The 25,349-nt window shown below is 40.9% G+C and overlaps 1 protein-coding gene across 1 annotated transcript; it reads left to right on the top strand.

Moving 5' to 3' along the window:
* Positions 1-17,414: 17,414 nt before the first annotated feature.
* LOC143564641 (transcription factor bHLH25-like) lies at positions 17,415-19,643 on the top strand. Its single transcript, XM_077051856.1, has 3 exons — positions 17,415-17,971; positions 18,347-18,718; positions 19,014-19,643. The coding sequence occupies exons 1-3, from the start codon at positions 17,435-17,437 to the stop codon at positions 19,086-19,088; spliced, it is 984 nt and encodes a 327-aa protein (XP_076907971.1). The 5' UTR covers positions 17,415-17,434; the 3' UTR covers positions 19,089-19,643.
* Positions 19,644-25,349: the final 5,706 nt, after the last annotated feature.

Below are 25,349 nucleotides of genomic sequence, written 5' to 3'. Positions count from 1 at the left end.
GTGATAGTTAATTGATACGTGTAATTGTTATACATTTAGTCGTGCACAGCTAAAGAAGGGAATAACTATTAACGGGGAACGTAACCTCATTCAGGTGAGTTTCTAGCCCCATTTCCTTGTTATGTTTTCGGGGCTGTGTGCATACTCGATGTAATTTGTTAATACACTTATCCTAAGTGATAAGTGTATGGCTTATGTGAATTATGTGAAATGTATGATTGATTGCTTGTCAGTACGTGAACGATCTTCGGATATTGCGCGCATTGTCAAGTTGTGATTATGGATATAATGTTGTGTATAATGTATGAATGATATGTACGTATGTTATGAATGAATGTAAGAGATAGCCAGGTACATAAGAAAGAGACTGAGCCCTAATAATACTCAAGGCAGAATAAGGGACCGGACCAAAATAATATCCGAGGCAGAAAAAGGGACCGGACCCTAATAATATCCGAGGCAGAATAGAATAATGTAAAGTAGAAAGTATGAAGGTAAGTATACATATATATATATATATATATATATATATATATATATATATATACTATGAATGAAGTATGAGAATATGAAGTATGTAAGAAAGTATGTAGTAATGGATGTATGGTATGTTGTACGATTAACTAGAACTCACTCAGCGTAGCTGACTTTTAGTATGCACGCAGGTGAGTAGAATGAAGCAGCTCACTTGAGGGGAACATGTGGCAACGAATAAGAGACTGGCATCTGAAGACTCAAGACGTTTATTAAATTATGTTTTAAATTTTGAAAGACAATATGTTGTTAAGACAAAGTTATGGAGTAATATGTAATGTTTATGAAAGTTTTTATGTTCCGCATAATGTTTTTAATAACTCTGATATTTAGAACTATGTTTATGAGTAAATCCAACGTCCAAAGTAGGGCGCCGGTAACGAGGCCTTACATGTTGTTGTTGTGACAAAATACTAATAGAAAGTATGGAAAAACGGTTAAATTCTTAAAACTAAATTTTGATTATCTGAACTTAAATCAATTGATTCTTATTTGATGAATACTTGAGGAGCGTGTAAGGAGACAATAATTAACGAACGGATCCGTTTACTTATCATGTAATTGATGTATATTAATATATGCAAAACATTTTTATTAATATATAGCTTAACTTTTAACAAATGGTGTATAAAAAGACCAATTTAACCTCTCATGTATCCCGAAAGTTCATATGTCTCGGGCCTCCAGAAAGGTTGGTCGGCCTTGTTCTCTTTAACTCAATCCATTTAGTTTACCCAATCAATTTTGTTCCCACCATAACGGAAATTTTTGGATCCGCCTCTGAATGTCACCCATCTATATTGAATTTGACACTTCAGACTTAAGTCACCCATAAAAACCATCAAAGAGAAAACTCAACATTATATATGAACCCCCCCCCCCCCCCTTAAATTAGTTTTTAATCCCGAGGCCATAAAATCTCAAACTTTAATCAAAAATAGATTTATAATTTTATATGCTATACCTTTGTAGTTATATTATTAGTTATCAATATTTATTTGCTATAGATATTGATAATATAACCATAAAAGTTTAGCAATAAAATTATAAATCTATTCATGACTTTCTACAAATTAAAACCTCGTATAATTTTTTTAGAACGACTAACGAATAAAATTCAGTTATTCAGGGTAACACAATATCAAAAGGCTACCCCGTACGTACGTTCATAATTGTAAACGGTGCTGGTAGCCCAAGTGGCCACCATTTCTTATTCCGGGAATAACCCGCTAACTGCCTGAATGTTCATTACGATCAAACTTGGTTAAAATAAAATTTTGATCATGAGACCTTGTTAACTTTCTTTCAAATGTCCTCGTCATAAAAAACTCGTATAAATTACTTCTACTTTATATATGCGATTTGCCCCTAATTAAATATAAGAAAGTTATTTTGTGTTTCAAAAAAGTAAAATGAATAAGACAAAAACAGATGTCCGATAAATGTGGAGGTCAATTTCATAGTTTAGAAAAAATTTCTGCTCCACATGCATGGGACAGCCTGTGGACCTTTATAACTAAAATAAATATTTTGTTAAAGAAACAATAAATATTTTTGTCATTTGAAAAAGGTAATAATATCAAGTCATCTTCTTGGTAAACTATTGTACAAGTCATCATCTAGAACAGTGCAAGCGACCAAAAAAATTTCATTGATCATAATATATCTCAAACAAATGTTGAGTATGCAGAGGACGCCAAAAATAGGAATATACTACGTATAAGATATTCGCAAGTGAACACACTAAATGATAATTCTATAAGCAATGCATACCATGTATACAATCAAGTAACAATAGAGAATACAGGTTAATCACCGATGATTACATCAAAACATGCATGTTAGTATGTTACTGAAGAGGTAGGTCCCAGCAGAGACCAGTTGGTCCCGCAAGACTCACCTTGAACAGGGACGTCTGCGCAAAGGCCATCTGCTCCCGCAGGACACACCATGCTCATAGAATCTTACGCGCAGTACGCAAGCTGTACACGCAGGGAAAGCCTCCCAATGGTGAAGTACCCCGCCTGTTCCCGCAGTTGCGGATACAAGCCATCAGGGAAGGCTACCCGCAGACAGCAGGGCTACACGCACAAGACACAAGCTACTTCAGTAGTCACATGAAGGAATGAGCAAGGCGGGAACAATCCCGCCTAAATGAGCCAGTCTGATTCTGAAAGATCTTTTGTACTATACCTACCAAGGTATGGATAGGACAGACGATCTGACCAGAACAGCCCATGAGCCAATCACAGGGTGACAGCTCACCGACAACAGTGCGAGGAGGAGCACCCTCTAGTACTGTTTGTCACTATTAGCCGCTGCCTACTCACCAACCCTTACTGAGGAGCATGCGCAGCCTACAGTTGGTGGAATAGTGTTACTGTTGGCCGTAACCTATTCACCAACCAGCATGGCCTGCGTACAATCCACAGTCAGTGGGACGTGCATAGTCTACAGTTGGTGGAATAGTGCAGCCGACTTTGTTACTGTTGGCCGTAACCTACCCACCAACCAGTATGGCCTGTGCGTAATCCACTGTTGGTTGAACAGGAATACTATTCAGCCGGCTGTACCTTCTAGAAAACCTACCTTCGGCTATAAATACTCCAACATCTTGGAATGGTAAGACCATCTGCTATCCAGTTATCTAGCAATCTCTTAATATACACTTATATTCAGAGCAACCTAGTCTGATTCTCACGCCGGAGGGTGGTCACAAGGAGGAACCCCCCCCCTTCTCAGTGACGAGCTTACGGTGTTTGTTTTGCAGGTCTCCTGAAGGACAGCCTTCTCAGCTAGACCTCATTCGTGGGAAACATTACTTAACCCTCAGATTATCTATAATCTGTAACCGGGTCACTTAGTGTTTCTTCATTGGCGCCATCCGTGCATAAAAGCTAGAACTATTTTAGTTTTCACAATTTCTGAAGAAATGGTTAACGTTACTCCGGTCCAAAGGCCTGTAACTGACCAGGAAACCCCGGTAACCACCCCAGCAACTGGGGGGAACACCGGCGGTTATACAATCCTTACGAACACTACCCCGACTACCCAAGCCGGGGCAAGTGGAGTAAATATTCCATTGGGGTTCACCGATACCCAACTGGAAAAACGAACGAAGGTCCCTCGCCAAACACTAGATCAAGTGAAGGCGTGGGCCGAAGCACGGCAAAGAGAATTCCAAGCCGAATTGGATGAACGCTTGCGTTCAGCTCAACAGGCTGACGAATTCACCAGTACTCGCCAACACCTCAATATGAACAGTGACTGCGAGTACTCAGAAGACGAGTTGGAGTCTGATACCGACGCGAACCCTCGCCATAAGGCGAAAGGGAAGCGTAAGGACACGGACGTCCAACCAAAAAGGAACTTTGGAGAAGCTTTTAAACCAATCGCGGAGAGAAACCCGCGTGACTTCTCCAAAACCTTTAGACCAACTGCCACAAATGCAGGAAGGTCAAAATTCGCAAGAGATATTGCGGAGGCAATCGCCCCGAGAAGTGCCAAACAAATGTCAAACATTGGCACTTATGATGGTCTATCCGACCCAGACGACCATCTGAACAGGTTCATTGCGGGGGCTACCGTCAGCAACTGGACGGAACCCACGTGGTGCTACATGTTCCAGATGACTCTGGTCGGAGCAGCCAGGGCATGGTTCGATCGTTTACCGATCCACCACATATATGACTGGGCGGACTTTCAGAACAAGTTCAGCCAGCACTTCAGCCAACAGAGGAAGTACACTGAAGAGCAGTGGACGATCCTCAACTGCGTGAGAAAGGAGGATGAATCTTTACTAGACTTCATCACTCGCTTCAACTCTAAAAAGCTTAGTCTCGGCAACATAAGTGAGGATCTGGTTCGCGCCGCCTTCATCCAAGGCGCCGAATACCCAGAACTCATCCGCACGTTGACGGGTAAGGATGGCATGCCATCCACATGGGATGCCATCATGACGGCGGCAAAGCGCTTTGCCGAGACGGAAAAGCAACTGGGAAGGGACCTTCCCCAGAGTACGCACCTCTACACGCAGAGGACAAGAGAGAACAATGTCCGGATCGCCCGGCAGAACAAAAAGAGGAGGCTAGGTATTTGGCAGTCAAGGGTAAACTTTGACACCTCATCCAGCTCTCGCCCTCTTGTTGGCGGAAGGGACAACACACACCCTTCAAATCGAAAACACCGGTGGACGCCACTCACAAAGAGCGTCACGGAGATATTTGCCACGGAAAAATTGCCATGGCCCAAAGCCCCATCGATCCGGCAGAAACCTAATGCGGATCAAAGCAAATCTTGCGATTTCCACGGGACAAAGGGTCATGGTACTGAAGAGTGCACATCCTTGAAGGATATTATTGAAACATTTGTTAAGGATGGAAGGCTTGCACATCTCGTGGCATCGATCAGGAAGGGAGGAAGGAATGACAACCGGTACAGAGGTAACGGACGAAAGCCCGTCGACATCAGCATCAACATGGTTCACGGCAAGGTCAGAGGAAGAAAAAGACAGGTGATAGAACCATGCGCGTGGAAGGAAGCTGAGGTGCGCTTCCCGCGAGTGCCAGGAGGCCCCAACAAAGAAGGCCCCATCGTCATCAGAAGCCAGATGGGGCACTACATCACCTCCCGCACTCTTGCTGACAACGGCGCATCGTCGACAGTGATGTACAGGCAGTTCTTTGATAAGCTGGATGATGAAGACAAGGAACGCCTGGAAACGGTCTACGCTTCAATGGAAGGGTTTGATGGCAGTACAGAAACACCCCTGGGTATCCTATCTTTCCCCGTTACTCTTACTGATGGGAATCATTCACGCACAGAAGACGTGGATTTTGTCGTGATGAAAAAACCACACCACACATACGACATCCTATTCGGAAGAGATGGGATGGCAAGATTCAACGCCGTGGTATCTTCAGTCCACGGCATGATGGGATGGCCAACAGCTGAGGGTGTAGCAATGATCTCTGGCATTCCCCAGGTATGCATTGCATCTGTCTCATCTAAACCCAAACCGAAGAAGGCTAAACCAACCATCACTGAACCGGAAAAATGGGCCTTCAATGGCAAATACCCCGACCAGGCCGTTACCATTGGACCAACAATTGTTGATCCCACCCGCACCTTACTCAAGCGCTTACTGCAGAAAAACGCTGACATCTTTGCGTGGACACCAGCTGACATGACTGGTGTACCCCGAAGTAAGGCGGAGCATAAGCTCAAATGCGATCCGGCTGTTACGCCAATCGTACAAAAGCGCAGGGTAATGGGGCCTGAACAAACTAACGCGTGTAGAACCCAAGTCAAGGAACTCCTTGACGCAGGCATCGTACGCGTTAGTAGATATCAAACGTGGGTTGCAAATCCCGTAATGGTACCGAAGAATGACAAACAATGGCGCATGTGCATAGATTTCAAAGATTTGAACAAAGCATGCCCCAAAGATTGTTATCCGTTACCAGAAATTGATCTCAAAGTGGATTCGTTGGCGCCATTTCGCCTTAAATGCTTCTTGGATGCATATAAGGGGTACCACCAAATCCACATGGCCACTGATGACCAGGACAAAACCGCATTTCGGACGCCCGATGGTACATTTTGTTATAAAATGATGCCATTCGGACTTAAGAATGCAGGGTCCACGTACCAACGACTAATGGACAAAGAGTTTCATGCCCAAATCGGGAAAAACTTGGAAGTCTATATGGATGATTTGGTCATCAAAAGCCTCGAGCCTGAGGCGATGTTGAAAGACGTTGAAGAAACTTTCAACACGCTCCGAAAGATAAACATGAAGCTCAACCCGAGCAAGTGTTCATTTGGGATGGAAGAAGGGAAGTTCTTGGGGGTCATTGTTACTAAAGATGGCTTTAGAGCGAACCCTGAAAAGGTCGAAGCCATTGTTAAAATGGAATCACCTACCACCATCAAACAGGCTCAGACACTGAATGGGCGACTAGTCGCACTTAATCGCTTCTTGGCAAACCATGCGGATAAGTCGTTTCCTTTCGTGTCAACACTGAGAAACTGCCTGAAGAAAACGCACTTCCGCTGGACACCAGAAGCGGAAGCAGCTTTTCAGGAGATTCGGTCACGCCTGATCGAACTTCCAACGCTTACAGCACCACAAGCGGAAGAGGAGTTAATCCTATACCTCTCCGCAACAGATAGAGCAACCGGGGCAGTCTTGCTAGTAGAACGAAAGGGCATCCAGATGCCAATCTATTATGTTAGCCGTGTACTAACAGACGTAGAAACCCGGTACTCTACCCTCGAAAAATTGGTCTTAGCACTTATACACGCTTCACGCAGGTTAAGACGATATTTCCAGGGCCACCCAATCACCATTCTCACCAACTTCAAACTCTCAAATGTGCTAGGCAAACCCGAATTATCGGGACGTCTAGCCAAATGGGCAATTGAATTGGGAGAATATGCAATTAAGTACAAGCCAAGACCAGCCATAAAAGGCCAGGTCTTGGCCGATTTTATTGCAGAAGTCCCCGTTTCGCGGGAAAAAGAGTGCCAGGAGGAGGCTCAACCCTCCCCAGCACAGGACGTCAATGATGTCTGGCGACTCTACACTGATGGAGCAGCCAGTAACGAGGGTTCAGGCGCAGGGTTAAAATTAACCAACCCAGCAGGCCAAGAATATACTTACGCTATTCGGCTGGACTTTCCAAGTACGAATAACGAAGCCGAATATGAAGCATTCTTGGCCGGTTTGAGAATTGCGCGTAAGATGGGAGTGAAAAACTTAGAAGCCCACGTGGATTCCATGCTGGTGGCCAACCAAATAAATGGAACATACACGGCTGTGAATGACACCATGGCCCTGTACCTCGCCCAGGCAAAAACCCTTATGCGTGATTTTAGTGATTGTAAAGTCATACACGTCAAGCGCAGCGAAAACAAATCTGCGGACGCGTTAAGCAAGCTTGCATCACTAGCCTTCACCCACTTGGGAAAGGACATCCGCATTGAACTCCTCGAAGCACCATCAGTCCCGCACAAGGAAATTTGTGTCATCCAGAACAGTACAGACACATGGATGACACCAATAATAAATTACCTTGCAGCAGGAATACTACCAGAGTCAAAAACACAGGCAAGAAAACTACGCTGTAAAGCACTGAATTATCAACTCGTCAATGACATCCTTTACAGACGTAACTTTCTTGGCCCACTCTTGAGATGCGTGAACAACCAAGATGCCGACTACCTCCTAAGGGAAGTACACGAAGGCATCTGTGGGGTACACGCAGGCCCCCGCGCTGTTGTAGCCAAGCTAAACAACGCAGGATACTTTTGGCCGGGGATGCATACGGATGCACTGGCATACATCAGAAAATGCAGGTCTTGCCAGCTTTACGCACCTAACACGCATCGCCCAAAAAACGAACTGGTTCCAGTCACTTCTTCGTGGCCATTTCAGAAGTGGGCCATCGATGTAACAGGCCCATTTCCTACAGCAGCAGGAAATGTTCAGTTCCTAGTGGTAGCCATCGACTACTTCACCAAGTGGATAGAAGCAAAACCGTTAGCCCAAACAACCGCAAAGCATATCAAAAAATTTATTTGGGAATTTATAATTTGTCGTTTTGGACTTCCACAGAATTTGGTGAGCGATAACGGCACCAACTTTGCTGACAAGAAGCTACAACAGTGGCTGAAAGAACTTCAAATCACCCACACCTTTACCTCAGTGGCACACCCGCAAGGTAATGGTGAGGTGGAGAGAGCAAACAAGAGCATCGTCGAAGGCATCAAGAAAAGACTTTTGAAACACAGATCCGGCTGGGTGGACGAGCTTCCGCACGTCCTTTGGGCAAACAGAACGCTGAAGAAGGCCAGTACGGGGGAAACCCCGTTCAGCCTCACTTATGGCACGGAAGCCATGGTCCCGGTCGAAATTGGTCTACCCTCACCAAGGGTCTTGAGTCAGCCAGAAGACAATGATGCGGAAAGACGGTTGGATCTTATGCTAACCGAGGAACGCAGAGACTTAGCCGCAGTGCGTGAAGAGAATTACAAACGACAAATGCAAAAGTACTACAACACGCGGGTAAAACTCTGCAACTTCAAGGAAGGAGACTACATACTGCGTAACAACGAGGCTTCGAACCAAGAACGCCCAGGAAAGTTGGCCCCAGTTTGGGAAGGGCCATATGTTATCAAACAAGTTCTGGGAAAGGGCGCATACCGGCTCGAAAGGCTCGATGGCACTCCCATCCAAAGAACATGGAATGGAGCTCAATTACGCAAATGTTATATGTAGATCAATTCCAAAACTTGTAAAGAAAAGGCCAAGAGCCACTTCTAATGGAAATGATTCTCCTTTCATAATGTGTTTACCTTTATTCTTATGAACTCCCCACTGGTGCCGGTGTTTACCACAAAGGGGGAGAAGTAAGTCGTTACGTGTGGAAGGCGGCAAAACCCGCATAAACACAACGTTAAAAATAAGGGAAACCTACACGCAGGTATGATGTAAGTAAAGTTTAGCCATCCTTGTAAGTGCAAGTGACGGTCTTATCCGCACAATCACAAATAAGGAAGCAAAACTTTAAACTATCATTTACCACGTTCAAAGGTTATCCTAAAAAAAAAAAAAAAAAATAAAAAAAAAATAATAATAATAATACAAGGAAAAAAGGAAACCCTACACGCAGGTCAGGTATGGGTAAAGTTTAGCCATCCTACCAAGTGCAAGTGACGGTTCTATCCGCACAATCACGAAGGAGGAAGCGAAACTTTAACCCACTATCAACCACGTTCAAAGGTTAACTTATCCTAAAGACTTAGAAATGAGGAAAACCTACACGCAGGTCAGATAAAGGTTAAAGTTTAGCCATCCTACCAAGTGCAAGTGACGGTTCTATCCGCACAATCACGAAGGAGGAAGCGAAACTTTAACCCACTATCAACCACGTTCAAAGGTTAACTTATCCTAAAGACTTAGAAATGAGGAAAACCTACACGCAGGTCAGATAAAGGTTAAAGTTTAGCCATCCTACCAAGTGCAAGTGACGGTTCTACCCGCACAATCACGAAAGAGGAAGCGAAACTTTAACCCGTCATCAACCACGTTCAAGAGGTTAACTTATTCTAGAACACTTGGAAAATTGCTAACTTAAACCAAGTATGCAAGTCATGAGTTTATAAAGCAAGGAATCCAAAGAAGGAAATAACAATCTTATACGCAAAAAAGATTTATATTTCAATAATATATTACAAGAATGGCCGGGTTACTACCCGCCTAGAAGAGAATATACAAGTCTAAGCAATGGAAAGGGATCTTCGGGGTCAAGCTTCAGGGTCGCCTCCACTAGGACCCGCTCCGTCAGAAGAACAGGGTGGTTCGAGGAAAGCTTTGAGGACAGCTAACCCATCATCAGCAACAGCTACTTCATCCACCTTTTCCACCACTGGATGCGGGAAGGCGGCGTATTGGTTCAATGCTTGGTCGTAAATGGCTTCGGTATCCACATCGAACAAAGGGAAGTTGGAGGGCGGGACGCCTTTCTCAACAAATCCTAGACCAAGCATGAAGCCGGCCTTTTCCCCATCATCATGAGAAGCGTTGAGGGCTGCGGTCATGGCATCATCGTAGGAGGTCTCTGAAAAGACCCGACGCACAACCTACAGAAAAAAAAATACAAGTATTAGAACCGTTTCTGACAAAAGAAATGCGTGAAGATAAATCTAAACATACCTGAGGCAACGCTTCTCGAAGTAGCCATTGGAGGGTAGCTTGCACTTCGTCACGGGCGCGTTCGGCTTCGCTTTGGTTCAGATTGGCAAGTAATACTTCCTTTGCGGCAGCCTCTTCGACGCCCTTAAGCTTCCGCTCGGTTTGGTCAAGCACCCCCCTCTGGTCAAGAATCTCTTGCAGCTTCTTGGCATCTTCCATTGCCAAGGCGTCATGAGCATGCTGAAGAGCCTTTAATTTGCATTTAAGCTGCTCATTCTCCACACGCAAAGGCTCAGCAACGGCTTCAGCCTTGGCAGCCCTCTCGGTTGCGTTTCGCGCAGTCTCCCTGGCCAGCCGAAGCTGTTCATTCACAGCTTGGGCAGCCTTGGAGCGGGCCTCGAGTCGCGCCTGAACTTCAACCTCGAGGGCCTTGAAGGCCTTCTCCTTGTCGGCGGCAGCTGCCGCCAGCTGTTGGTTCTCCTCCCGAAGAGCGCGCGCCTCAGATATGTCCTTGGCGCGAGCTGCTTTCAACTTGTCGTTTTCACGACAAAGCAGCTCGACGCGCGGCTGCATCCGGGCCTGGAGAACCCGAAGCTCATTAGTTAGCCTACCCTCCTGGTAGCTAACCATGGCTTCCCCCAACGCACCCGGAGGAGCAGCGTGGCGAGCCCAGTCCACGCACTCCACAGGTGTGCGAAGGGTTGTTCCTCGGCGTATGTTCCATCGAGGAACATACACTTCATTGGAATCCGACACTGCAAAAGAAACAAAAGCAGTAAGGAAAAGATGATGAAAAACATAAGGGAAAAAGAAAGGAACCCTACGCACCTGTAGGGTCAATGATAGGCCGGTAGCCGCCAAACCCATCACCTGAACCTAAAGGAAATCCATCCAACAGGTCAGGCAGACGGGAAGGTGGCAAAGATCGGCGTAAAGCCCTGCGCGTACCTGATGGTCCGGCCATTGGTGCCGGTGGCGCGGGCATGGTGGCAGCCTTCGTGGTCGCCGACGTTGTCTCCGCCGCGGTTGCCGCCTCCTTAAAAGCAGCAGTAACCGCCGGTTCCGTGAAGGATGCTGTAAAAATCGCACTCACGGCCGGCGGTGAAGTCATCTCGGCCGGAACAGTTGGTTCGACGGAGCGACCAACTGGACCAGCGGATGCAAGCGCAGGCGACTGGGTCGACGCCTCAGGAAGGCTGACCGAGCCTACCATCATTGGCGAGGAAGTACTCCCCTGCGTTTCACCCAGGATTGCGTCAACATCCACGCCTGCACAAAGAAGAAAGTGTAAGAAAATTATTGACAAATCTACAAAGGCATTATGATTATACTTACGGGTTTTCTTGACCCTGAACGTACGGACGGGCGGGGAGGAACCCGATGGAGCCGGCCTCTTGGTACCGGTCACCGTCGTCTTCGTTGGTTCTCCGGAGGTAACGGTCGTAGCCTCCGGAGCAGTGGTCTTCTCACCACCGGGCTTCCCCGCCACCTCTTCACTATCTGACTCCGTGTCAGATAGAACCACTGGATCAGCTGTGGCCTTCTCCTTCCCCTTCACGCCGGCAGCAGCCTTTTTCTTCCGCACCAACGGAGGACCTTCTGCGGATTCCTCAGAAGAAGAAATGTCAAGAACTCCAGCAGCAGGCACAGCATTGAGGGGTTCAGGGTAGAAGATAGGCTTACCAGGCCGTCGGTGGCTCAGGATCTCTTGACCCGGCGGGTAAACCTCCACGAACCGACTCGCAGTTTGCTCTAGGATGGGCAACTCGTTCTCGTCCAGAGCACGAGTACCCATCCGTGCGGGACCATCTTCCTCCCGCGGATTCAGGAGCGACTGTAGGTCGTTCCCCTCTGAAATCAACAAGAAAGTTAGAAAAAATCGAAGTCAGCAAAATGAAACAAGACGTACGATAAGGGACAGAGTTCGAACCATATTCAAGGACGATCGGAACCTTATCCGCATTCGCCGCCTTCCACACCCGGCTCATCCCCAGCATCACCATCGCCGACTCCGGAAAACGGAAAACCGGGGACTGGACCCGGGATATCTTCGAGAACCATTCCGCCTCCTCGTAGTTGAGGGCGGGAAGGTTCGGAAGCGCCTGGCCATTCTTGAACTTCATGGCGATGGGGATGGCGCGAGCGGATATGAAGAAGAACTCTCTCCTCCATGAGCGAAGACTCCGCTCGGTGGTACAAATCTTTAAACCCTTGATACGGGTTGTAAGAGTGTACCACCCCTGGATGCACCTCCAAGTGTAGAAGGTCATCAGACGGTCAACGAGGGGCTCAAGGCCCAGTATCCGGCACACCCACTCAAAGTGCCGGACCTTGGCAATGGCCATGGGGTGCACCTCTGTCAGGTGCACACCGTGCCTCTCCAGGACACGGTACACAAACTTTGTCAACGGAAACCTAAGGTTTCCGTAGACAAAGAATGCAGCATAAACCCCGATCTTGCCGCTAGGGGCATCGTACACAGTATGGTGGGGTTCAGGAAACTCAGGCTCGAGAGACTCGAGCATGAACTTCCTGACGATATACTGGTACAGATCGACAGGAAGAGAGCACTGGCATTCGCCAGCAGTCTTCTGGTCATCAGCATCATGAGAAGACATGGTGGAAGAAAGACGAAAAGAGATTTCAGGGTAATGCTTTACTGAACAGAAAAATTCGCCGGAAATTACTTGAGAAGAAGAGATGAAAGTGGAAAGTGTGAATTGCAAATAACCCTCTCCCCCTTTATATAGTAATCGCAATTAATGCGGTGAATTTAATGCGGAAGAGAGAGAAATCAAATGTGCAATGAAACTATGACACGTGGCAAAAAGCAAGCTGGCAACAGCTGTTGAAAGGACGTGTGCCAGTAATTTCGCGGCCACGCGCCCGAAAAATCGCTCCCACGCGCCTGAAAAAGCGACTGGAATGACCATGTTCTGTCACGTCACCATAACTTCCTGCACGTCCTGACACAGTCAGAAGAAACCGTCGCACGACGTTTCAGAGGTTTATCTTTTCACCAACTCTTCGAATTTCAAAATTCAAATTTCAAAAAGATTCAAAAGTAAGCGGGAAAATACCCCTTACCTTGGCAACCAAGTAACCATAAGACGGATGCGGGTACAGTGTTAAGGCAAAACCCTTCACATACCTAGCACCCGCAGGGAATTGACGCCAGGGATACCTTGAAAGTAAAGTAACCGTAAGACGAGCGCGGGTATAGTGTTAAGGCAAAACCCTACACATACCTAGCGCTCCGCATGGAATTGAAACCAAGAAGGATCTTCTGGGCAATGCTTGCGGAAACGGAAATAACATCCCCGCATAGCGGGAACGTCGAGAACTACATTGTTTGAGGCTCCAGGATGGAATTGGTGGTTTAAACATAATTGATCACTATGTTCAAAACCACTAAAACCTCAAGGAGAATCCACACAAGTGAGACTCAACGCTCCTGACTTGCGAGAAGGTTACATACCTACCCGCATCATACCCAAAGATCAAGCAAAAAAATCGGGAATTTTTGCAAGTGACATTAGGAAACCCGCGGGAAGAATCCCCACGGAGAACCTTAAAACTAAAAACCCTTTTCAAAACCCCTTGCTTAAAGTCCAAAAGTTCACCTCACTTTATTAAACATTCATGAGAAGAACATTGGACTGGGGGGACTTGAAGAGGTAGGTCCCAGCAGAGACCAGTTGGTCCCGCAAGACTCACCTTGAACAGGGACGTCTGCGCAAAGGCCATCTGCTCCCGCAGGACACACCATGCTCATAGAATCTTACGCGCAGTACGCAAGCTGTACACGCAGGGAAAGCCTCCCAATGGTGAAGTACCCCGCCTGTTCCCGCAGTTGCGGATACAAGCCATCAGGGAAGGCTACCCGCAGACAGCAGGGCTACACGCACAAGACACAAGCTACTTCAGTAGTCACATGAAGGAATGAGCAAGGCGGGAACAATCCCGCCTAAATGAGCCAGTCTGATTCTGAAAGATCTTTTGTACTATACCTACCAAGGTATGGATAGGACAGACGATCTGACCAGAACAGCCCATGAGCCAATCACAGGGTGACAGCTCACCGACAACAGTGCGAGGAGGAGCACCCTCTAGTACTGTTTGTCACTATTAGCCGCTGCCTACTCACCAACCCTTACTGAGGAGCATGCGCAGCCTACAGTTGGTGGAATAGTGTTACTGTTGGCCGTAACCTATTCACCAACCAGCATGGCCTGCGTACAATCCACAGTCAGTGGGACGTGCATAGTCTACAGTTGGTGGAATAGTGCAGCCGACTTTGTTACTGTTGGCCGTAACCTACCCACCAACCAGTATGGCCTGTGCGTAATCCACTGTTGGTTGAACAGGAATACTATTCAGCCGGCTGTACCTTCTAGAAAACCTACCTTCGGCTATAAATACTCCAACATCTTGGAATGGTAAGACCATCTGCTATCCAGTTATCTAGCAATCTCTTAATATACACTTATATTCAGAGCAACCTAGTCTGATTCTCACGCCGGAGGGTGGTCACAAGGAGGAACCCCCCCCTTCTCAGTGACGAGCTTACGGTGTTTGTTTTGCAGGTCTCCTGAAGGACAGCCTTCTCAGCTAGACCTCATTCGTGGGAAACATTACTTAACCCTCAGATTATCTGTAATCTGTAACCGGGTCACTTAGTGTTTCTTCAGTTACACAGCCACATATTACCTAATCAATGCACCAAACTATGTTTTTTCGTCTCACTTATAAATACAGCAAATATGAATTTTCTGAACTATAAAGTGAATCACCATTAAATATGCTAAGGTTTCAAGATATGTAAGTATAGAGACTAAGGGTAAGGATCTTAAGAGAACCTTTTCCAAATTGAGAATTTTGAGAACTATTTTGGACCACTAAAAACACATTTAAAAAAAATATTTAAAAAAATAATAAAAGTTTTAAAAAAGTAAAAAAACCAAAATTCTTATATTTCATTTCGGTTCATTAAAAAAATAAAATAAAATAAAAAAACGTCGTATTATACACATATGTATAAATTTATATAATCTTTAGTTACGTAATATATATACACATATGTACAATATCATTTATCTTAAATTATACACATGTGTACAAAAAAACACGTAAATGCATGTACATATATGTATATATTATACATATGTGTATATAATTTAGCTAAACTGAGTTTTTTTATGAAACCGGGATGATAAAATAAGAATTTTGGTTTTTTTACTTTTTTTATTTTTGTTTTTTTTTAATTTATGATTTTTTTTTATTTTTTGGTTTTTCGTAATTTAAAATGGTTTTCATAGTTCTCAATTTAAAAATGTTCTCTCATGATCGTTATCCTAATGCAAGTCAGCAACATATATATGATGTATTCATTAGCAATATAACTAGTGTATACATCGGTATAGTACTGTATTCGCTCACTGATGTATATGCACTATACTACTAGTGATTCATATATTTAATATTGCCACCGACGAGTATTCTGTAACATAGTTTATTAACCAATTCATGATACATGATTAATAGACTTAGTTACAAAAAACATGCCACCACATGACTTTCCCCCCTATTTATCTTTGTTTCTCAATTGAGATTGATTGTTGAATCTTAATTAAGTAGCTCTCTTTCGAAACTAACCTTGAATTAAGTAAAGCTGTAAAGGATCAAAAGAGTAAAACACAATAAAAGTAGTTACACAGTTGGCTTTTTATATAATTTTTTTAACAGAATTTTGTAACTTAATCTTTAATCTCAAAATATTTAGTACATTCAAGTTTAAAATATTATAAGATCTTGAAATTTATTCTGTAATTTGATGTGAATCTTGATATATTGTTTAAAAAGCAACATTGATATAGGAAGACATGATACATGGATGATTACACAATATATCAAACCATTTACAAGCGAATGTTAAAATAAAAAGAAACGTTCAAAAATGGACGTCCAACTTGCGGTTATCTCACTAGCCGTTTAGCTAGTGGGGTCAAGCGACCCGTCGCCTCACAACTGCGAGGCTCAAAGCAACACACTTGCATATGCATGGTTGAGCATACATCTTTTTGATGACACAGCCATTTACGATGGTACTTCTAACTTTATAAGTTTGACGAATTGTGTCGTAATAAGTTTTGATACACCTATTTAAATCCCTTTTGTCAAATACATATGACTTGATTTTAGTTTTGACACTTAAAAAGTATACAAAGGAGCTTTACATATTATGATTCGAAAAAGGAAAAATAATAATAACAATGATCATGCCACTTTCCTAAAAAGGTTGACACCTAATATAATAACAATTAATTATGTTTAATATTAGACAAAACCATTCAGAAAAGACAACATTCAAAGAATAAAATTTCACTCACCTAGATTTATCATAAATAAAAAATCTAAAGAAAATCAAACCTAAAATATCCGCACCCTTAAATAAATAGAATTTTAGGTGTAAACTTATATTTATCTCTTTTTCCAAAATCAACAATAAGAGTTGCATACCACTTGGTCATTTTCCTTGATTTTCAAGATATTCACATCTAGATGTTATAAGGCTTTAATATTTGATAATAGTAATTTATTTACACACGTTTTAAGAGACAATTTAAAATTCAAAGGGGCTGAGTCTTCACGGGTTTTAATTAGTTGATAAAAAGTCTAAATCACAGTTCATCACCAATCATTTCATTTAAAAATTCTTTAACCTCACTTAATTATTGCATAACTTTTTTAATATACATCTTCACATCAAAACCAATATTTATGTATCACATTTAAATCACTTCGTTCAACTGAATTATTCAGGTCTCTCCATGCTGGTTCCAAAATAAACAGATTTTAATTATCCACCATGAATTAATTAACCTTTTTTTTTCAAGTAGCCATGTCTATGGCATATTGCCAACCCCTAGAGAGAGAATCATGCAGATGACCCAAATTTATACCTATAAAACATGGCTTAATCACTCCATGACAAAGCCATTAGGGAGATTATAATAAAGCCTTGTTCCTTTCAACAAAAAGGTAAACCCTTTCATCTATTCTCATGCGTTTCACGTGATCCTCCAAATTCTATAACCTGGTTTCATGATCTAATCTTTCTGTACTTATTTCAATCTTTTCAGGGTTCTTTTTGGCCTGTTCTTCTAGTCTCTAATCATTCCTCTATACACCGGTCCAACCCGCATGGCGTTTTCAAGTTTTAGGGGGTTCTCAGAGATGGTAGCAATGGAAGATCCTTCTTTCAGCTTCCAGTTTCCAGTCAACTCATTTGATCATCAGCTAGATGCAACATCAATGTCAGAAGCAACACTTGGAGATAACATGGATCGAGGTCGTGATCATGTAAGTGTGTTTGATTATTACAAACCTGTTATGGAACCATCTCCAAGACCAACTAAGCAGATCAAAACAAGCAGCTGGAACTCATCCATAACCTCTGATCATTCCTTGATGAATCCTAATCTATCTCATCAAGGTAATAATCTTGTGACCGCTAAAGAGGAAATGACCGTTTCGTCCAAGATTAGCCATGGATTCACTTCTCATCTCCAGTTTGGTAACCAAAAGAGTCCAGATTTTAATCGAGATTATCATGGTAGTGTTAAAAGTAACACAAAACTTTCTCCTGCTCAAGATCATATCTTAGCTGAGAGAAAGAGGAGAGAGAAACTTAGCCAGAGGTTCATAGCTCTATCTGCTCTTGTTCCTGGCCTTAAAAAGGTAATTTTCTTAAAAATTGAATTTACAAAATAAAGTGCAAACCAAATAAAACTTTAATCATTGTGAAGTTAAATACATAATACTTATGCAAAATATAAGAAAAATCTAGTTAGACAGGAGAAGGGAGGATTGATCCGATGCGGAACGTGTCTAAGTAATTAAGTATTACCTTAAAATGTTAAATATTTTTTGCTCCTTTTTAACAATACTTGTGGGATTTTACTAGGTACCTTGTCTAAATATTACCTTAAATAATTCAAATGTTTGTTCCCTTTTGAAAACATTTGTGTAATTTTACTGGTTACGTCTGCTTTGAAAATACTTGTATTAGTTGCTATCAATCTGTCATATGTATCTAATATGTTGTATTAAAAGATGGATAAGGCTTCTGTTCTTGGAGATGCAATAAAGCACATGAAAACCCTCCAAGAGAAAGTGAAGACACTTGAGGAGCAGATCAAGAAAAGACCAAACACAGAATCAGTAGTTTTTGTTAAAAGATATGATGTTTCAGCTGACATTGGTGATCAAACTTCTTCATCAGATGATGGTCCAATTCATGAACAACTTCCTGAAATGGAGGCAAGATTTGTCGGGAACAATGTCTTGATAAGAATTCACTGTGAAAAAAAGGCGGGCGTTGTTGAAAAGATTCTAACCGAAATAGAGAAGCTTCATTTATCTGTTAACAACAGTACTGCCTTGACCTTTGCCAATTGCGCACTTGATATAACAATTACTGCACAGGTAAAATTTTAATGCTAAGAGTTTGTCAATTGTTTATAATGATTGTGTATTAGTTCAAAATAATTGACACCCATTATTTTCTTTGATATAACACTTATGATAAAAGATTATTGATTTGTTTTTAAAGAATCAGTTTTTTTTCAAAATAATTGATACCCATAAAATGCTTGATATAACAGTTATTGTCCATGTAAAAAGCTTACATTTTTATACATAAAAAGATTATTGATTGTTTATATAGATTGTACGTGTTTTAGTTTAAAAATAATTGATACCCATAAAAATATTTTTGCAGATGGATAAAGACTTCACGATGACGATGAAGGATCTCATGAAGAATCTACGTTTGGCCCTTAAGCAATTTGTGTGATATTTTATATTATTTTCGTTTTTTTTAAAGGTTTGGTAAGTAACCAAGGGCCTGGGATTCTGCATCCTTTAGAACCATTTTTATGCCTTAAAGACCTTGTTTTGCTATGGGGTTCATTTTGCAAGAGGGTTTTTTTTTCATACTTTTTTCATGGTTGACTTGACCATGATAACTATCCTCTTGCTGTATACTAGCAATCTCATGGGTACAAACTGATGGGCATTTTTTCTGTAACTTTTTTTACCCTTTCACTTGATTTTGAGAGGGTTTTATTAGATGGTTCTTTAGGGTGGATGAACAGGCCTATGAGTCAGTCTTAAGTGTTTGGTGATGAGTGTTTTAGATGTCTCTTGTTAATCTTCTTTCTTTAATGTAATTTGTTTGTAAAATCTTGATTTATGGTAATGCGATAACATGTTATTTTCGTGCAATGGTTTATCGTCAATTTTTTTTTCATTAACTTGTTGGATTTAGACGCAATAGTTCTTATATATCCAATAATTTTGAATGAGTCGACTACGTGATTCATACCCGACCCGTTTTAATATATACATGTAACACACGTTTCAACCTGTATCTGTTTTGACCATATCAACTTGCATATTTTGACAACTATAATATAAAGTATAAATTGTAAAATTTGTCTTTTAGTGTGTTCTGACAGAGATTTATATAGCTGTTTAATGCTTTCATTTTCACTTGAAGGGTTGTAAAACACTATAAACAAATGTTTAGTCTCGAACAAGTCGGAATTGTTTATCTAGAGGTTCTTTTTAATTATATCTTGACTTCTTGACCAATTGTTGTCATCACGTCACCCAACATTATTTTAAAGATCTTTACAACTATTAATAAATCTGGATGCATCAAACTCCAATATTTTAGATTGTTAAGGCTGAGGGGTGTGGAGCGTGAGAAAGGGCGCAAGAGGACAGCCGCTCGCGCCCCGGGGCGCGAGCACCACACCACCGAGGCGCGAGAGGGGCGCGAGAGGGGCGCGAGCGTAGAAAAAGAGGCAGGCGCAAGGGGGTTCGCGGGACATGTGTGGCGTTTAGGGCATGGGGAATGGTGAAAAGAGCCGTTTGAAAGCTTAAATGAGCCGTTGGCTCTTAAATTTAAAAAAAAAAAAAAATTTCTACTCCTATATAGTACCCATTTTATACAACACTTTAACACAACTTCAAAAAACACCAAACTTACCCATTTCTTTATACAACACTTCCTATATATTACCCATTTCTTTCAAACTTTTTTAAAAAAACCTTTACAAAATCCTATATAATACCCCTAAATCAACCCATTTTTACCATATCAAACACAACTTCAATCTCCAAACAACCCATCGTCCCATTTTTTTTTTTTAAAATAATGTCGTCGTACTCGTCTGATTCCGACTCCTCCGAAGAGGATGATTTGCTTCTTCATGTAGGGGGAGTTTTGACCGCAGCCGTGGTAAATCTCTTGCAAAATCAAGCCCATCAACCCCGACTCCCGAGGGTTAGAGCACCACCTCGTGATCGTGATCGATCGGGTGCTAACGATACTTTGATGAGGCATTATTTTAGCCCTCAACCGGTATACGCGGAGTCGGATTTTCGAACTCGTTTTCGAATGAGCAGGCAATTGTTCACGCGTATAGCGAGTGATTTAGAGGCACGGTATCCCTTTTTCCAACAAAGGGAGGATGCTAGGAGTCTTCCCGGTTTTACCCCTCTTCAAAAATGCACGGCTGCTATCCGTCAATTAGCGTACGGCATCTCGTCGGACGCTTTGGATGAGTATTTACAGATGTCGAAAAGGGTTGCACGTGAATCCCTTCATTTTTTCTGCCAAGGTAAAAAACATTAATTTTACTTTTTATTAAATATTTATTACATTTTTTAATATATATTGTACGTAGGAGTCATATCGACTTACGCTCGGAGATATCTGCGTAAACCTACAACGTATGACATCCAACGCATATATGAGGTGCAAGCAGAAAAACATGGTTTTCCTGGGATGCTAGGTAGCATCGATTGTACGCATGTTGGATGGGCTATGTGTCCAACGGCCTGGCGAGGTCAGTTCCACCGTGGTGATCATGAAGGGCCGACCCTCATACTTGAGGTGGCGGTGTCACAGGATCTTTGGTTTTGGCATGCTTTTTTTGGTGTTGCTGGGTCAAATAACGACCTTAATGTTATCGATCAGTCACATTTGATCAACGACCTTATCGACGGGGTTGAACCACCTCAATCTTTTGTTGCAAATGAAGAACTCTTCAAGTACGGGTACTATCTGGTCGATGGTATTTACAACGAATGGGCTGTGTTAGTTCAAGCTTTTACAGATCCAGTCGCCGACAAACGGAAGTATTTTACGAAGAAGCAAGAGTCTGCTAGAAAAGATATTGAAAGAGCTTTTGGAGCTATAAAAAAACAATATTATGTTCTGGCGAACCCGATACGTTATTGGACTCGGGAGAGGATAATGGACGTCGTCTACACGTGTCTTATCCTACACAACATGACGTTAGAAGACGAGGGCAAAGCTATATGCCAAAACTACCAAGGTGACATTCCGCCACAACCGTCCACAATCAGTGATCAACAAAAACTTCATAACATAGCAAATATCAAGAGCCGTGAGATACACGGGGATCTTCGACATGAGTTGGTTGAACATTTGTGGGCGAGGCGACCAGAGGATCTTGTATTAGATTAGTTTTATTATTAAATATTATTGTTTGTTTAATTTTTAGTATGTTTTTTTTTATTATATGAATTTTCAAAAAAATGTGTGTTTTTTTAAATAATTTTTGAGTTTTTTTAATAATACGTTTTTTTACTACATTTAAAAAATAATAAAAAAAAAACCGCTCGCGCCCCCTCTCGCGCCCCTCCACACCATGTCCCGGGGCGCGAGCACCACTACCAACACCCATCTTATCAACTTTCTCTCTCTGCCACACGTCACAATATTATTGGCTGGCGCCCCCACTCGCGCCCCCTCTCGCGCCCCCCACACCCCTCAGCCTTAACATGATAGACCTTTTCAGGAATCAACAAATCCAAGGTGACTGCACAAATTTTAATTGCATAATGCCCATTTTTTAGATATATATTATATATAATATATATATATAAACAAAAACATAAAAATCTTACGTGTCGTGATGTGGTTGCTCCCCCCTTTTTTGGAGTCACTAGATTTGCTTGATTTTTAAATGGAGACTTCTCATGCATATGACCCGAATTCATGGATATGGGTATTACCAAACCCAGATATTCCTTAAACGGGTTATAACATCTCATTAAATTAAAAATTATTCTCATCAAATTATTGATGTAAAAATCCTATAAAATAGGATATACTAAAAATTAATATCTTACTTATTTTAAAAAAGATATATATTATTTAAATTAAAAAACCAATTTTATAGTAAAAAAATAAACGGTTATTGGGTCTCATCAAACCATAAGTATATTATTAACTTTCATAAATATTATTTATAATTAAAAAATCCAATTTTATAATGAAAAATTAAGATAAACGAGTCTTGGGTGTCATCAAAACCATATAGCTTTTAAACTGGGTTATAACATCTCATTTATTTGTGAAACAATTTTTCATCAAACCATAAGTACATTATTAACTTTCATACAATAAAAAAATATAAATTCAAAAAATAAATAAATGTTAGAATAAACAATATAAAACAACCCCCGTAATACCGGGGGGGAGTAAAAACTAGTATATATATATGAGTATCATTACAAAACTGTTAAATTAATTAATATTTGAAGTAACCCTTGAAAACTAACGTTTTTTTATTAAAAATTTTGTATGCCAATGTTATTTAAGTCTGTTTTATCATTTTTTCTTTATCTATATTTACAACTAGGTTATTGACCCGTGGGCGTCACGGGTGGAAATATAGAAATCGTCTAATAAACATATATAATTTTAATCGACAATATTGTCCGTTCTTGAAATCGTCGTCATTTTGACCCCCCAACATTCCCTTCACCTATATCTAATAGTTAATTCGCAAATTATTTTATCTCTTTAACATGTAAGGATTGACATCCAACTGTGAGCCTTGTGTTTTTTTTTTGTAGTTTAAGTACGTTTCACTTTGACAAGATGTAGGAAGAACTACTTGAAGTGTAATTTAAAATAAACACGAACAAAAGTCTATACAATTTAACTATTTATTTAACAAAAGTATCATAAATTTAGTATTTACAACTCCCTAAATACTTTCTTGTATACAAGGTTTATACTTAAATTTGTAGTATTTCGGTGTTGTCAAAGATTAATATAAAAAGGAATAAATTGGTTTTTTTAATAGCTAATAACTAAACACTTAGAAACATCAATTGGCTTAAATGACTTATTAACGATTCATAGAGCCATAACTTGTATACACTCTAATCTTGACTTGAACTTGTTATGACTTGAACTCAAGATGCTAATAACCCGTATTAGCTCAAACATGTTCTAAATCATGACAAGAACTTGCACAACAATACATTTTGGCATGCCTAACTACATATCCATATGGGTGCTAATAACAGTCCGGATGTGGCAACCATTTGATATAGTGACGCATTTTATTTTGAAAATTAGTTTTTATACATATCTATGTTTTGTTTTACACCTATGTAATTTTTTAGTACATGAATTTTAACATATATAAAGTTGTGATTAATATATGTAATCAAAAACTTTTATATAAAATATGATAAAACTACTATTAAATAATGTTAATACATAAAAGAAATTAAACAAATATTTTGTTGTTTAGAGTTCTTAAGAGTTCTTAAATGACACCAACCTTATATATATATATAGAGAGAGAGAGAGAGAGACCTAAGAAAATCATTTGAAAATTAAGAACTTTAATAATCATTAATTTGGACCACTATAAAACATTTTAAAAAAACAAAGAAATTTAAAAAGTAAAAAAAAAACAAAAATATTATATTTCATTTCGGCTTCATAAAAAAAACTTTGTATTATACTGTCACACCCCAGACCACGGCCTAAACGTATGACACATATGTTGGTACAACAATTGTAAATGAATCAGAGTTAGCAGATTAAAGCGGAAATATATTTTACGTGGATTTAAAATATTATATATACATAACAAAACACAGGATTACAAAATACCCGTTTAGTGTTTATAAAAGATTACTTGTTTATAAAAAAACCACCATTTATATTTTAATATTAAAATGATCCGATCCATCAGATATCAAAGCACTTCGAGCATTCCAAGCTCCTAATCTTGATTACCAGCAAAATGTTTAGAAAATACGTCAGCAACACATGCGGGTGAATAAGCTGACGCGTAAAATATTTTCTTTTACTCGGTTATCCCTCGAGACATAACTTAGGTTCGGTCCATCGTGGCTTAGGAATAATCAAGCTTTAAAAACAAAACACAATTATAAACTTAAGTCACACACAAGACACCCCAGCAAACACCGCAGCGTTCGACATTAATTAGGTACCATACGTATACACATGATCACCTTCACTCGGACGTAACTTAGGTCCGGTCCATCGTGGCGGAGGCAAATGACCATGTGTGGTGCGGTGTGCCCACCGACTTTTTACCACATATGTAAGGATCCAAAAAAACGTACACAACAGCCTGAGGTCTAGTGATTACTTTTGTTTATAACGTTTTAGAGATACGTAATCTCATGTAATTTATTTTATTTGACTTGATTAAACAAGTTTATAAGTTGGGGGCGTATTCACCTTTTATTGAATTGATCAGCTCTAATACACTGATCGGTTCTTTTCTTTCTTTGCTATCTCGCACCTATATTACGAGTATAACCTTTTATTAATACCGGATCCTTAATCCAGCTTAAGACCTCTAGTCTATTTTTATAATCTTTACGTCAATTATATTTTCTTTACGAACCTTTAGTTCAAAAACATCTTTTCTTTATTTTAAACCTTTATTTTAAGAATATATTTTCTTTCTTTTCTTTTACAAGTTCAAAACCTTTAATTTAACTTGTTTTACTTTTCTTAAACTCTACGTTTTTTTAAGAAACTGTTGGGTCATAAATTGGTTAGACTGATGCATATCAAAAAGCCACGACATGATAAAGACTAAAGTGATGTAAATGAAGACGAGTTGAAGAATTACATTGGTGTAATACCGAAATCCATAGGGATTTCGGTTAGGCCAGTTTAAAGACGAGTCATAAATCATATTGGGTTTCGTTTTGGGCTATGTATGTAAACCGAGAT

This window comes from Bidens hawaiensis, unplaced genomic scaffold (genome assembly GCF_021521415.1).
Source record: "Bidens hawaiensis isolate Kalapana, Puna unplaced genomic scaffold, B.hawaiensis_p1.1 tig00022140_1, whole genome shotgun sequence".
NCBI lineage: Eukaryota > Viridiplantae > Streptophyta > Magnoliopsida > Asterales > Asteraceae > Bidens > Bidens hawaiensis.
This window is presented reverse-complemented; position numbering and strand designations above follow the sequence as displayed.

What these genes read in the sequence shown, in the direction of transcription:
- LOC143564641 (XM_077051856.1), top strand. Translation starts at nt 17,435, where the DNA reads ATGGCGTTTTCAAGTTTTAGGGGGTTCTCAGAGATGGTAGCAATGGAA. An exon ending in TTGTTCCTGGCCTTAAAAAG is followed by an intron (nt 17,972 to 18,346) that starts GTAATTTTCTTA and finishes TTGTATTAAAAG; the next exon opens with ATGGATAAGGCTTCTGTTCT. An exon ending in ATATAACAATTACTGCACAG is followed by an intron (nt 18,719 to 19,013) that starts GTAAAATTTTAA and finishes ATATTTTTGCAG; the next exon opens with ATGGATAAAGACTTCACGAT.